The sequence below is a fragment of the Pleuronectes platessa genome, chromosome 1 (assembly GCF_947347685.1).
Source record: "Pleuronectes platessa chromosome 1, fPlePla1.1, whole genome shotgun sequence".
Taxonomy (NCBI): domain Eukaryota; kingdom Metazoa; phylum Chordata; class Actinopteri; order Pleuronectiformes; family Pleuronectidae; genus Pleuronectes; species Pleuronectes platessa.
Window position 1 is genome coordinate 26624143 of NC_070626.1, and position 12323 is coordinate 26636465.

Sequence of the window (12323 nt, forward strand, 5' to 3'; positions counted from 1 at the left end):
TCAACACAAAACCACAAATGCATCATGTGTTTAAGAGCTGGTGAAAAACTGGGACATCTGGGCTGTTGGCAGATCAGTCAACTTCTCACAGATGTCCGTGTTTTCCACAAGCACCTAAACAAAACATGCATGGGGTCTGTGTGGAGCTGGAGTCTGTAACAAGAGTCTTAAAACCTCATTGATGCAAATCAGGAAATCTGTCCTCACACATTTAATAATCTGTAAATAAATTCAAGGCAATGTTACAAAAAACAAAAATTATTAGTTATGGGTAATTAAAGTTAAAATCTACAGGTAAAATACTACGATTAGATGTTTTATGTGTCTTATAATGGCTTTGTGGATTTGTGTGTCAAACACTTATTTGATTCTAAAATTAAACACAAATTTGTAAATCAAAATTTCCTTTTTAGAGCTTTTATGACACATTTGTGGACGTTTAGAGTCTAAGTGACCTTCATAGATGAGCTTTCACAGAAACTTGAGCCACTCTCCAGTTTTGGAGGCCAGTGTTTCTCCTGACAGATGAAACCTTTGAGGACGGCTCGGCCACTGGCCAGTTCCAACCTGTCTCTCCTCATCAAACAGGCCTGCGTGCTGCCTGCCTCCTTTCATTATGGCTGCGCTGCAGTCGACTGCTCTCGGCTGCAGCGCAGTGGCGCTTACAGGTGTGTGCTTACGGTTGAGGTAAGGGTCAACTGGAGTGTGTCTGTGTGTGAGGCGTGTGCGTATGAGTGCGTGTGTGTGTGTGTGTGTGTGTGTGTGAAGAGAAAAACCCTTTCTGCAAGTTAGTTGCGTGCTTTGTGTGTATACATGTACATCTAAGCCTCTTACAGATGCACTAGTGTCACTCTGAACCTCTATCTTTGTTATACGAGGAGTAAAAGGAGATACTTGACTACAACTCCCAAGGTGCATTGAGGTAAAAGAAAAACTCAACTTCAAAATGAGGTTTTAAAAGAGGCTAAAGATGACACAGGATAGATGTTCTCAGTCTAAAGTCCTCTGCGTTGACCGTAGGTCCGACTCCGGCTTGTGGCTATTTCCTCCATACGTTCAGGTTTGTGAGTGTTTCTTTATCAATAATGTCAGCAGCTATATCAGGCTTTTTTCTGCAACCATCCATTAAAACTGGTGGTCGTAAGATATTGATAGAATATTGTTAAATATCCAGGAGAAAGATCCGGATTTATTTAAAGCAAAGTGAAATTGGAATTTAAAGTGCCCCAAAATCTTCAAGCTTCAAGCAGCTCCTCCCACTTAACGGCTCCATATACTCTTAGATTGTCACCATCAAAGTTGTATCAGCCTGGATGTGCTTATTTATGAAATATGTTGAATGAATTATAATCATCTGCCTTGCCCCATTTATTTAGCTACAGTCAGAAGTGTATATGTATTTCCAGCAGTAGTGTTTGCAGCCTGACCAGTGCATGACTGTGGATCTTTTACTCCACTGATAGTGTACGTCCATCTGAGCTGCCCCCTCCAGCCTCGACACCCTCCCTCCCCCTCCCTCCTGTGTTTTTCGCTGGAGCTGTGGAGAATTTCATTTGGTCTGGAGGCTCAGCTGCTCTCTATCTTCCCCCATCCCCCATCATCTCACTCATCCATCCATCACTCTCACCAGCTCTGGGCATAGCAAATTATTACCCTGCACACCGCTCTCCAGTCTGACAAGGATCTACAGGGTCTCTGCAGGTCTCCAAAAGTCTTGAGAAGCATTGAATTCAGTTTTCTTTTAAAGAAAAATCTTCCTCAGGTTTTATAAAGTCATAAATTTAAACTCGGCGAACCCCCGATCAAGCAAATAAATTGGAAGAGATAACATTGTAGTTTTTATTATTTAAGTCAGACTCAAAATGAACTCGCAGTGCACAGGATGGATCTATTCACCCATTCTGCTGCTGCAGCTCTTTCTCAGTCCCAACACAAAGGAAAACTCATCTACTGGCAGAGGGACTGGAGTCAATTGTCTTTTTTTAGCAGGTTCAAAAAGAAAGGGTGAATAAAGCCGGTGATAGTACCGATGGTAGGAAAACCCTTAAATTAGCTGAAATATAAAGACTACAAATGATTTAGACGCTCAGAATTTGTAATAGTGTGTAAGCTTAATTATTACTAAGTATTTACTATCAAATCATGTAAATGTGTCAGTTCTAAGTTAGGATATCAGAAGATAGAAGATACATAGGAAAACCACATTGTCCAGTGTTTTACTGGTTGATATCACCATACCCATTTTTTGTTATCAGTCGTGCAGCCCTAGTGTCTTACTGGTTGGAGTTTCTTTCTTTCTTTTGACACTAACACTAAAATCTGAAGTTCACAGTTGTTGTTTCTCCTTTCTCTTCTTCTTTTGGCGCAGTGGTTTACTTGCCTGAAGCAATTTCAAAACTCTGGGTTTTATCAGGTTTCAGTTTCAGCTCCGTGTTCAAGACATCAGAGAGTATCACGCTGGTGAATCTTCAGCCGTCACCTTCACATATTGGTGTTAAATGTACCCGTCTGGGAAATTTGCAAAAATCTCTGTTTTCAAAAAGCCACACTGGCCTGTATGCTGTGTGAGTTTTTGTGCAACAGCCCCTCTGCTACCACGAGCTATTCTCTTTGGGTTGTCTCCTCTCTTCCCCCCTCCCCTCCTTTGTTTAAGCTTCCCTTTGCACCTACATGTCAGGCTGTTTCAGTAAATCATTTCAATAAAGCACAGGCTTTGATGAGGTCTGGCCTTTTCAGTGTGCCGCAGTTTGTGTTTGAATTCAGCTCCAGTGTGAATACTTAGTTTGAGGAGATCAGTAAGTAATATCAACCACGTTGGCTGCTAATGTGACACTAAAATGTCAGAACTGCGCTTTGATATCACTTAAATCATTTCTTTGTTGACTAAACAAACCGATTCAGGCAAGTGCAGGAGGATTTGCTGTTGTAGGCAACCACATCATTTACCCACTTAACATAGCAAATGTCTAATGATATAATATGAAACAATTCTTCATTAAAATCTCTTTAAATGAATACACCCATGTTATATATTTTGTTGACTTGTGCACTTACATTATCCAAAAAGCTGATAAAATCCCCAATTTTATTAATCAATTATCAAAATCTTAGTAAATTCATTTTATGGTAATCAACTGATCAATATATTGGCTAGTCTTTGCAGCTCTATAGCAAATAATGCAGATTCTTGATTTGTTAGTGTTTACTTATATGAGATGGAGCTTGTGATGAGTTTAAGACGGGGTGGGGGGGGCTCGTCCTGTGTAGAACAGTTGCAGACGTTGTAAAGTAAGCTTGGTTTTAACGTTTAGTTTGTTGTGTTCTTCAGCTCATTAACTTTCTTACTTCTTGAAGACTGAAAACAAACGTGTTTTTCTTTCATCTGTTCGTCGTCATTTTCTTCAACAATGTCCATCAGGTTCGTTCTGTCTCTGTGTTTGAAGGACAGCCCGTCCTCTCTCTTCACAGACTTGAACTGGTGCAGTAGATTCTCAGAGTCCTGGTGGCCGGCATGTCTCGTCGAGTAAATCAACCCGTAAACAAAAGCTGGGAACAATATTTTATGCAGTGGTTGCTGAGCGGGGAAGATGGAGGAGTTCTGGGGTCACCTGTCCTGGTGATGACTGCGGGAGAGGAGGAGGGAGGAGGGAGGAGGAGGAGGAGGAGGAGGAGGAGGAGGAGGAGGAGGAGGAGGAGGAGAAAGGTGATGGTGAGAGCAGGGAGCTGTGCGTCTGCCTCTCCTCCAACACCACCCGCTCCACTGTTTTCTCTCCTCTGTTTGTTTTCCCTCGTTTTTTTTTTTTTGTGTGTGTTAGGCCAGAGGAATGTTACACATCCGCAGTATGGTGAAAGTGTGTGTGTGTTTGTGTGTTTCAGGTTTATGTGAGCCAGTGTTTGTGCTTGTGTGTATTTGTCTCTCTTTTGTGAGTGTTTGCTTTGTAGAGAGTGGGTGGGGGGGTTTGGTGTGTGTTTGTGTTAAGGTGTGTGTGCGAATGCGGGCGTGTGTGTGTGTGTGTGTGTGTGTGTGTGTGTGTGAGGGAAAGAGAAATTGTGGGCAGTCAGTGTCATCATTTTTCACATCCCCCTCTTCCACATGCATATTTCATGGAACTGGTCATTTATGTCACCAACTGGGGAGAAACTACACTGTGTGTCTGTGTCTGTGTGTGCCTCTGTGTTTGTGTGTTTGTGCTGTCCAAGTCTATATACAATAAACTGAAAAAATTGAATTATCAAATGATTCTCTTAGAAAAGCCTGTAAACGTGGAGGATCCATACACAGACAGCAGCTTCCTGCCTCCTCGTCCTCCTGTAGGAGCCGTCTGCGTTTGACTGATGTGTTTTTATAACCGCAGTGTGGCTCAGACTGAAGGCATCAGAATTACATTCACATATGGGCGACCGCCTCCCGATTCTCCTCCTCCTCCTGAATGTGTCTTCACCGTATGTGTGTCGTGACAAAGGACACAAACAGGTCTGTGTCCTGCCTGATAAAAACATCTGGATTTTTTTTTTAACCATGTTATTACCCATGTGCATGTGTGAGTAATTACATCACTATTGGTGGGGAGACACAAATCTCTCAGCACATTGACACATTATGTGTTTACTTCCTTTTGGGGGTAAGAAGATTTAAGGTTTAAGGTTAGTGTTAGATTTAGATTTAGAGTGTTGCCATGTATGTTATGGTTATGAAAAAACACAGCTGCAGTTGTATCACAGGGAAGTCGACAAAATGTAGCTGCATTATCGGGCAACAAAGCCGAGTCTGGTTCAACTTCTTCGCCAACACAACATAGTCTCATCCGACAAGGCAGCGTATCAGCCAATCACAAACATGCAACAGCACGTTGCTGGTGAACTTCTTAATCTCTGCTGTGTGCGTCAACATCGTCGCCACAGTTGTGAACGTGATAACTCTCCAGGGTTGTAAAAGCCTGTTGGTACAAACCTCTCTGCTGTGAACAAGCTTTTAAATACATCTATTTGTTCCTCCGACTGGACTTACAGGATCATATTTCGTTGTCTAACCTTGGTAGGCAGATGAAACGACACGTCCACGCCCAACACAGTCCCACATGTTTGGTAAATGTCTCTGTAAATCGTCCCAAGTCTTCAAAGCTGCTTTCAGACATGCGCCGAACTCCGCAGTTGCTCCGTATTTTCTCCGGAGGATGTGTGAACGCAAACCGCCGAGTAAATAAAGCAGAGGATTAGAAAACCTCCCTCGGCTTTGTGCATGTGTGAAAAACAAACTGCGGTTGAACTCTGCAGCCAGTTCTCAGGATTTTACCTGCCGGTCATGTCTGAAAATGACTCATGAAATGTGAGCTAAGGTAACGTCCCCTGAAGGGATGGAAACACGACTGTGTGTGCACGCTGCCTTACGTATGTGGCAGCTGTACACAAGATGCAGTGTTTGTTCAGTAAACAGCTGCCGTGTCACGTTGAGCAGTGTGAAGCTTGGTCCGAGCCCAGATTGTCTCAAATGGTCTGTTCCCTGCAGGAGAACAGCTTCATGAAATCTGAGGACTTTATTATTTTCTGTGGGTGTTAAAACGGTTTAAACATTTTAGATTGTCACTGCAGAATCTGACATCTTTCTACTAGAATGATTATTTTTTACTTATGTGAGATTAGATCAATGTGAAAGGATAAATCTATTCTTCTTCTCTTTAATGATGTCGCAAAAATCCTGGATTCATTTTCATTCCTTTCAAATCGAACACAACATCCATGGTGTGTTTTTCCTTATCGTTTAGCATCAGATGTTTTTGTTGGCTTCAGATGTCTCAACTGTTGTGCAGTTGTTTGAGACACTTGCGTGCTCTGAAAGTAAGGTTTGCAAAAACATGTTTTACAGTAAGCTGCAACACTTCGAGGTTTCACTTCCTCTCTGTTAATACGTCATTTATATTGATATAACACCGTCCTGCGGCTGCACCAGAGCGAGCTGTTTCTTTCACACCTGGGCCACTCGCACTCACAGAAAATGAAAGCCGTTGAAGTACAGTTCTCTCTTTTTTACATTTAGATGATTCTCATAGCAAAGTAGCGCAGCTGTAGAAAAAGTCTTTTGGCGGTATTCCTGCATCATGAAAACGTGCCCGGAGGAAATCAAACCAAAGCTAACGAGTGAGGTGAGGCCTCTGTCATTTCTAAATGATGTGAACTAATTCTGATATGTGGATAATTGTGCATGGTTTGTGTTATGCACTTGAGTGTTCTTATTTTTCATGTCTAAAAAGCTGCTTGTTAGGTTATAAAAAAAACTGCACACACCAGTCCTTCTAAATGTCAATTGGATGCAGAACTCGAGAGGAACCGAAGAAGGCATCATAATAAGAAAAGGAATGAGGGTGTAAAGGTTTGATCCTTTTATATGGACACCACACTACACACTTTCTGTGCATAGTAACAGTAATAACCACTGTGTGTGTAGCCTAATGGAAACTGACACGCTGGGCACTAATAGCCCCGTGCACTTTGTCATTTAAGGGGCGTGTGTTTGTGTGCATCTGAATTTTTTTTTTTTTTTTTATCCTTTCTCTGTCATTAAAGGAGATGAAGGCAGGAGGTTTTTACAAGACATGTCGACCCTGTGTGTGTGTGTGTCTGTTTGTATACTGCCGTCTTTGTTAGGACCAGTTTCACTATTAGACCTTGTGGAGTGAGTCCTCGCTTTCTGACACTTTTTAATGTGTGGGATTTTTAGGCTGTCGGTTTATATAAACACGTCCCATTTTTGTCAACACAATATCTCAACAATGCCTTCAAGGAATTTCTTCAGATCTGGTACAAACTTTCAGTTGGACTTTAGAATGAAATGATTTTGGTGATCGAAGGTCAACTTACAAAAAGCACACATGTTCCCTTGTGTATGCGATATCTCAGGAACAAATCAAGGGGACCTTTTCAAAAATTGGCACAAATGTTCACTTGGACCCAAGGATGAACTGATTAGATTTCTTTGGCTAAAGGTGAAGGTCACTGTGACCTTACAAAACACATTTTTGGTCTTGTAAATACAGCATCTTAGGTAAACCTTGAGGGAATTTCTTCATATTTTGTAAATGGTGGCCTCACAAACCTCTTGAAGTCTGCCCTTTGAGGAAGTTCTTCAGATTTTGACCAGTTGCCACTTGGACTCAAAGATGAACTGATTAGATTTCAGTTGTCAAAGATCAGAGTGCACAGTGACCTCATGAGTCTGGAAAAAAATCTATGTAGACTGAAACTACAAACACAGGGAGGTAATTCTAGCGAAGGGATAAGACCTGCTTTTAGGGGTTTATGTTAGATTTAGATTTAGGTGGTGGGGGCAGGCCCATTGTTTAAGGTTAGCTTAAGACTAGGGAACGTCTTATATCTTCACTTGTCCTCATAAAGATAGAAGTGTGTGTGGATATAGATCTGGTTCCAATGTGCATGTTTCCGCATTAACACATTTACACCCTTTATCTGACCACATGAAGAAGTGGTGCACCAAAGACACATTGACGACGCCTGTGAACGTCCATACAACCTCCAGAGGTTTTTCAGGAACGTATTGTGACCATAGTCTAAATAATGGAAATAATTTTAAATTCTTTGTCAATGCTACAACAACTACTCGGGTAAAAATAATAATCATGAGTGATTGCAACTGTTTGAGCGACGTAGCAGCAGCTAGCAGTCGTTAGCCAAACAAACAGATGAAGCAGTCTCTTCCTCAGTCTTAACGTGATTCACCTGTCGATGGAGGGAAGTCGGCATTAATGGCAATGCAGGCAAACATAATAAGGAAACGTCACTATGAATGTATTTTAAGATCCATGAGTGTGACGGCTGCAAATTCCTTCTACTCTTCATTTTGTTGTTGCTTTGTTGGACCAGCGCGAACGAGAGGAGGTTGTAACATGAGCTGGATCGTGAGAGATCATGCGGTCACATATGTGGACATCTGAACAAATAGTGTGGTGAGGTGAGGCGCTACCAGCACTGACTGTAGTTATGTTCAACCCTATGCTGAACCCTCAGTGCTTTTTTTACCCCTGGAATCCTGTTGCAGCTTCTCAATCCCACTGCCTCCTGGGACGAACCGCCCCGGCCTCACGTTGAGCCTTGTGTTGAGCCGGAGAAAATCCTTCGTTGGTTTTTCTCATTTCAACTCAGAAGAACATGTTCTGCATTAAGTGCTCCACTTCCCAGAATCAATGGTGTCTGTGGTATTAGGACAGGTGCCGATCCAGCTGACAGAAAATGAAGCTGTAGCTGTACTTAGACTTTTATTGTATGCACTGCAGTCAAATGCTTTACTGCCAGGTGGTGAACTACTCTGTGTATGTGTGTGCGTGTGCGTGTGTGTGCGTGTGCGTGTGTTTTAAACATCTGTTTGGCAAACAGCCAGCTGTGCTGACCTAAGGTATCTTTATGTATGGGAAACCACAGCTCTGCCGTTGGCTTTGTTACGAAGCAGCACACCTGCATCAAACCTAATAAATATTGATGCAAATATATCCATTTAAAATTCAATCCATACAATTACTTTCATACCCGACCAGGTTGAGGTTGGCAGAAGGACGAGCGGAGCAGCCGCATTCTTCTTAAATAACCCCGTCCTGCTCCTCCCTGGAGAGACCCCAAGCCAAGCGGAGAGTATCGCTGCTTTCACACAAAGTCGTAGATAGTTTGTGGCCTCTCGTACATCTGTGGCGTTGTCAGTGTGTTGTGTTACACGCTCTGTGGCCACTGCTCTTTACACAGGGAAGTATTTAATTTCCTGTTGTGCAGTTTGTTCCCAGAGAACAGGACGTCTTTTTAATAACAATAATAATGATTCCCAAAGTGGAAAAGACAGATTGTCAACTCATTACTGTTTTGGAACAGATTCCTGGCAGTTAAATGCATCAGTCAGGAGACATTGGTTTTGACATTGCATCTTAAGAGATGATTTCTGATCTGATATCTCATTTGCCTCCTATTTCAGCAAATGGTGATGAGCCTGCGGGTGTCGGAGCTACAGGTGCTACTGGGTTATGCTGGGCGCAACAAGCACGGACGCAAACACGAGCTGCTGACCAAGGCGCTGTATCTGCTGAAGGCCGGCTGCAGCCCCGCCGTGCACATGAAGATCAAAGAGCTCTACAGACGGCGCTTTCCTGCCAAAATGGTGTCCCACTCAGAAATGGCCCTGCCTGGACCGCACCACCCTGCCACAGCTGGAATGGTTGGTGGAGGGGGCGCCGCGCTGCCAGCCGGCCTGACACAGCTGGCTTACGAGGGTCATGCCGGTCACGGTGGAGCCCCGTCACCCGCTGCCCTGCTGCCCCTCTCACTGCTCGGCCCTGGGAAACATGAGCTGACTGGACTGACGCATCATCTACCGGCCTCAGCCACACTGCACCCGGTCCATCCAGATGTCAAGCTCCAGAGGCTCCCCTTCTACGACATGCTGGACGAGCTCATCAAGCCCACGAGTCTAGGTGAGGAAAGATGTGAGTCTAGTTTTTGTGTGATTTGTGTAATTTGTGTAAAGGATGTAATGGATACTTTTAAATGTTCTTTAAACGTTCTATTTGGAGTATTTCAACACACCGCAAATATTAAAATACATTTAAATTGGCTTTAATCAAGAGTTTTGTAATATCAATATATTAGATGGCAATGGCTTAACAAAACAAATGTAATGATGACGAAACTAAGATAAGAGTTAAGCTGTTCCACATCACAACTAGTGGAAACTGGTTCAGTCTCACTGTTCTCATTGGGCCATTTTCAGCCACAGAAGGCAGCTGTGAATATTGAATTTACTTTACCAGGCGGCCAGAAACACGACAAACGCGTCTGCTGAATTTATAAATAATTAACTGTTTGCTAACAAGTTCAGCACATCATCACAAAACTCTCTCTCCTCTTCTCTCATTTTCTCTCCCACTCTCCCACTCTCCATTTGTGTCATTTCTACCTCTTTATTCTCAGGGGTTGTCGTTATTTATATCCGTATATTATTCCCATACTAATCATGGCAGCAGTTGCAGAAAACATTGACATTTTTGTTTCGTCTGTTGTGTAAAATGACTTCCTGCCAGTCCTGGGGCTGTGCTTATGGACAATGCAGTGATGAGACTCAGAGAAGTTACTGCATGAAAAAAGTATTTAATTTTAAGAAATGCTCATTTCTCTTGTGGCGTAAGTGAAGATATTAATTAGGACTTATCGATCATTTAACGTAAAAAAGCTGCAGAACTCTTCTTCTGGGATTCTCCTGCATGACCTCACAGACTTTATAAACTTTATTAGTTGTTGCTGACGTGTTTATCTCCATTGATGATTCTGCGGTTAGTGACAAGCTTAAAACCAATAGATAAATAATAGATTATACATAACATATTTTATGGATCTGAATTTTGAGAACAGCATTCAGTCGCTGGATAGGTTTCCAGAATACATTATAGGTGAATAATAGCACTTATTTAGATGTTAATTGTTATACATGTGCTGCCATGCTGTAAGTTTGTTTTAAATGAGTTGTCATTATAGTTTCATATTATGTGTATATTTGTAGCCACAAGACTAATTATTCATCTCTGTGGAGCTTTTGAATATCAATGAATCACTTCATGTAGACCATCAACAACGCATGAATAATATACATATTAAATTAATCAAAATTTTTTGTAAATTTTAAAGAAGAGGAGAGCCTAAATATTTCGAAACATTTTTAATTTAATCTTTTTACCACATTTCAACCCTTTCGTGTAACACAGCACCTTCTTTCAGAAATTTTTTTTTTTTACTTGTAACAATTGTTATAGCAACTGAAAATTCGTTTTTTTAAGTTGGGAAATAAAGCCATTTTTACTTAAGAACCCATCACTGAGGATAAAGCCCCTTTTCTGCACATTGAAAAACCACTAAAAACATCAGGATATTGTCTGCTATGAGAATGGATACAATGGGCATTACCTCCCAGGTCTAATAACTCTGCTGATGACACTGGTTTCCATCAGCTGTGATGGAAACCAGTGTCAGCCGGGTGAACGTGGTGAGACAGTGCCTCAGTTGCTTCATGATGTCGAGATAGAACAGAAAGGGAAACTTCTCTACTGACAATGGGAGAGAGAACAATTGCCTTTTTTAGTGGTTTTACCTACAATGGGGGAAAAATCTGCATTTCTTATTCATTTTTGGTTTTAAAAAGAGACATAGGAAGCAGGCTGAGAGAATAATTCACACATCTGGTATGTGGTCCTGTCTAATTTCATGAAAACCCTGCATTGAAGTGTCACGTCTGGATCCAGTCTACCCTTTAATTTACTTCTTAAGAGACTTTTAATCTTGGCTTTATCCTGGTCAAATTTGTCATGATATTAGCTGTTCATTCAGCACCCATCATTCATTTAGCATAATAACACTCTTAGGGCTCTGGGATATATTGCAAATATATGGAAATGTCTAGATTTTCCTACATTAGCATTTTAATGGAGTACGAGACCATCTCGTGATTAATTTGCCTGCAGATGCATGTACAAACACAGCGCTTGCAGCTCTGTCATCACACCATCTTTCTTCTCTTCTCTTTCCCTCTCTCACTCTATCCATTTCCTGTACATTCCACCTCCCTCTCTGCCTCCGCACTCTCTCTCTCTCTCTCTCACTCTCTCCCCCCCTCCGTCTTCCATCCTCGCTCCGTCTCTGTGGCCGTCCTCGCTTAGAATTTGCATGCAAAGTGATGAAATCACACAGGCGTACACCTGTGCCCGCAAAACACACCCTCTCCTCATTCGAAACACTCCCTCGCACACGGATACACAACCGTCTGCACATACTGTACTTTCAAAAAACACAAACGTACTTTCCAATAAATAATGCATGTTGCTCATATCAGTCTCGGAGAAGCTGGGAGAGTGGAGGGATGAGTGGGGGGGAGGAGGCAAAGCCCAGAGGAAGATGGTGCACATCATTAGATGAAACGAATTGGCTTAAAACAAAAATGGAATTCAGCCGCAGCTTAGAGGTGATGACCCTCTTTAACCTAATAATAATGGAGGGCAGTAATGAAAGCACTTGATTAATTGTGATTCCCAAGACCTCACTCGTGACCACATACTTTCTCAGACTTCCTCTTCTCTGCTTGTTGACTTCCCTGTGATTTTTCGGATTACTGTTCAATGCTACTACCCCCCCTCGATCCCCTGCTATACCCCATTGTTGTTGATTCTCCTGTTGCCTTGCCTCCCATTTCATTTCTCCAACTCCCTTCCCCCACCAGCTTACTCCCCCGGTTTACTAGATTTTGATTTTGTGCTGGAGAAGGCTGATTTGTTGGCCCTGTTTCTGCT

At 42.3% G+C, this 12323-nt stretch overlaps 1 protein-coding gene across 3 annotated transcripts in view; it reads left to right on the top strand.

The window, feature by feature from the left end:
- Window positions 1-12323, top strand: part of LOC128436496 (E3 SUMO-protein ligase PIAS1) — a 47536-nt gene that overhangs the window by 11515 nt on the left and 23698 nt on the right. The window contains exons 1-2 of one of the 3 annotated variants that reach the window (XM_053418222.1): window positions 5681-6140; window positions 8969-9476. In XM_053418222.1, coding sequence (XP_053274197.1) covers window positions 6096-6140; window positions 8969-9476 — 553 coding nt within the window. In that variant the 5' untranslated portion in view covers window positions 5681-6095. Of the gene's footprint in view, window positions 1-5680; window positions 6141-8968; window positions 9477-12323 lie in introns of those variants that run through there. The other 2 variants (XM_053418226.1, XM_053418230.1) reach the window with 2 other exon arrangements.